This window comes from Pteropus vampyrus, unplaced genomic scaffold (genome assembly GCF_000151845.1).
Source record: "Pteropus vampyrus isolate Shadow unplaced genomic scaffold, Pvam_2.0 Scaffold1021, whole genome shotgun sequence".
Lineage (NCBI taxonomy): Eukaryota > Metazoa > Chordata > Mammalia > Chiroptera > Pteropodidae > Pteropus > Pteropus vampyrus.
Window position 1 is genome coordinate 13,693 of NW_011889802.1, and position 2,989 is coordinate 16,681.

Sequence of the window (2,989 nt, forward strand, 5' to 3'; positions counted from 1 at the left end):
CACCGCAAAAAGCATGTTAGGCTGAGTAAACCACCGTTCTAACTTGTGTTGTATTATTTTCTCTCAGTACTTTATCTCCATGGAGTTTTAACTTTAACGATGTTTATTCATGTGCTTTTACATAGTAGGTATAATTGCGAGGAAGCTGGTGAAAAGGGATGTTCTTATTTATAATTTATCTTCCTAAGATTTGTCATGGATGCCGATATTGTAAGTTCAGGGACTTCTGGATTGACAGGTCCATGACAAGTCGGGGGAAGAAAAAGATGACCATTCTGTTCTCTTCGAGTTTCTTGTAGATACTCGAGAGAAAAAATGTAAATTCTGAAAATGAATTTACATTTGAAATATGACAAATGTAAATTTGTGCCTGGGAAAATATCCCCAGCTCTGAGCCTGGGACTTGTCTTATTCAGTTTTGTGGTATTTGTCTTTTTTGTCTGAACAGTGGTAAGTGCCCCTCCTCCCCCGAAAACATATGGTGCTGTGACTCTCTATCCTGAATGTCTGGGAGAGAGAAATGGCTGTTACCAACTGTAGTTATTCAGACAGGATGAAAATTGTTTTTCTTGGTACAAGAAGGAAGTAGAGAAAGACCTTGTCCTCCTAACAGAGATTCTTTTAAATGTGGATACAGAGCAAAACTTCAAATCAATTAGTTCTATAACCTACCAGGAAGATGGAACAATTCTATTTTTAAATGTATCTCGGAACATAGCTTCAAAATATACCAAACATGAGTCAGTAGAATCAATTAGTGATATTAAAGTAGTAGAATTTGTTGATTTATAAAAAACAATAAACAAACATGCAATCATAGTTGTAGGTTTTAACACACATCTCTCAGTAGAAATATAGGAAAAATGTCACATGCAAAATGAATATTCTTTATCTAATTTACATATGCAAAACATCTTACCCCATAGCAACGGAATACATATTCTTTGCAAATGTGCTTGAAATATTTATCAAAGTTGACTGTTTTCTGGATAAGAAACATTAATTAATTAAAACAAGCTTTTATCAATTTCAAAAAATTTAAAATTATTCAGAATACAGTGTTTGATTATAGTAGTAAGCGAGAATTCAACAAGAAAAACATAATTAAACTTTGTTCCTGTAACTTGCTAGATATCATAGCCATTTTTCAAATGCATTGCTATAGAAAAATATCAAAGCAGTGGTGAAGACTGTGGTGGGGCAGATGTTTCATTCAGTCTTTGACTAGAGCAGAGTAACATTTTACATATGATCTTTACTTCCTGTCTGGGAGTGAAAACACCTGACAACCCCAAGAACTCTGCACTCAGGCACTCAGAGAAGGGCTGATCTCTGGGCTAAATTGAAACAAGACAAATTTCAACCAGAAGACTTTCTATCATGCTCTGTCCTGGCCTGCTGTGGGCACTCATGGTCTCCTTTAGCTTCAGTAAGTGTGGCCTTAAACATGGGCCTCAGCTTCCTCTTAGAGCTTAAGGATGGGACTAGGCAAGTTATAACTAGAAAGGGTATTAAGAGGGAAGAGGGGAGGGGAAATGAAACTGTGTGATTCTTTTCTTTGTTCCTGTGTCCTAAATTACTCCATTCCTCATGACCCATCTGAGACGTTTCAGAGGATCACACCTGTTTTCTTTTTTAATAGGATTCAGCATGACTGAGAGAGTAACCCAAGCTGAGACTACAGTGACACGGCGGGAAGGAGAAGCTGTGACAATGGACTGCACCTATGAAACCACATCGAGTTATTATGGCTTATACTGGTACAAACAGCCTTCCAGTGGAGAGATGGTCTTCCTTATTAATCAGTACTCTTATAGCTCAAATTCAAAGCGGGATCGGTACTCTGTGAACTTGCAAACGGCAAAAAAATTCATCAGCCTCACCATCGATTCCTTGCAACTGGCAGACTCAGCAAAGTATTTCTGTGCTCTCGAGAACCACAGTAATAAAAATGATAGTAGAAGATTAACAAAAACCTTCAGCTCCATAAAGGCAGCCACCTGCTCAGAGGCTTCGGGAAAACCCATGAACCTCAGACAGGAAGGAGGCAGGCACTGTGTGTGATAGCATAGTTGAGACCTTCTAATATTAACTTCCTTTCAATAAAAATGCCCCAATGTGAGCTCAATGTATAAAACAGCATTGTCCCCTGAGATTTCCAGGTACTACGTTTGTATCTTAGGTTAAAATAAATCACCACGTGCCTTTCAAAATGTTCCTAAATAGTTAGATTGAATGAACTCATTTATTTCAGGAAAATCAGGAGTAGTTTTCTGATTTTCATCTTGAATTGTTGGATTTTCAGATCTGAACAGGTTTGAAACCGTTGTTTATCTTTTCCAATATTATGCCAATTTTAACAGTTCTTAAAAATATAAGTATGCATTTCACTTTTTGATATATTTACATATGTATGATTATATAAAATCTAATTTTATAAACACATAAGTTTATTTCTATGATTTTTTTTTACAGTCCAATATAAGATTTATTTTCACATCCAAAATACATTTGGACTCTGTTTATTGGGCAATTGTAGGAATGACACTGACAAATGCCCACAGTCCATAACGGCTGAAAGGTTTGACAACTTTAAGTGCCTTAGGTCCCAGTACAGCTAACTAATGCATAAAGCCTCCCATTTCAGCCAGAGAAGGAGAGTCTCAATCCTACCCTAGACCTGTTTGTTGTTGAAGGAGAAAGATCTGGGTGCAGTGATGTAGCTGAATGAGTTAGATGACCATCAGTCCAGCCAGCACTGACGTCAGCAAGAGGGTCCAAGTCTTCTGGGTCATCCTACTGTCATGAGCAATGTGGTCATGGCCAGACTGGCTCACAACATGTTTTCAATCCATAAATATAGGACTCTTACTGGTATCAAATAGATTAGGAGACAAGTAATTTATTTGAAAGTTCTATATGGTTAAAAGCAGCTTGGACTGAAATAAACTATTATCATTAGAGATTCAACACAATTCTTTGATCTAAA

At 37.0% G+C, this 2,989-nt stretch overlaps 1 gene segment (V, D, J or C); it reads left to right on the plus strand.

Moving 5' to 3' along the window:
• The first annotated feature begins 1,314 nt into the window (after positions 1–1,314).
• LOC105310055 lies at positions 1,315–2,064 on the plus strand. The segment is given in 2 exon segments: positions 1,315–1,429; positions 1,643–2,064. Coding segments are annotated over 2 exon segments (471 nt in total).
• Positions 2,065–2,989: the final 925 nt, after the last annotated feature.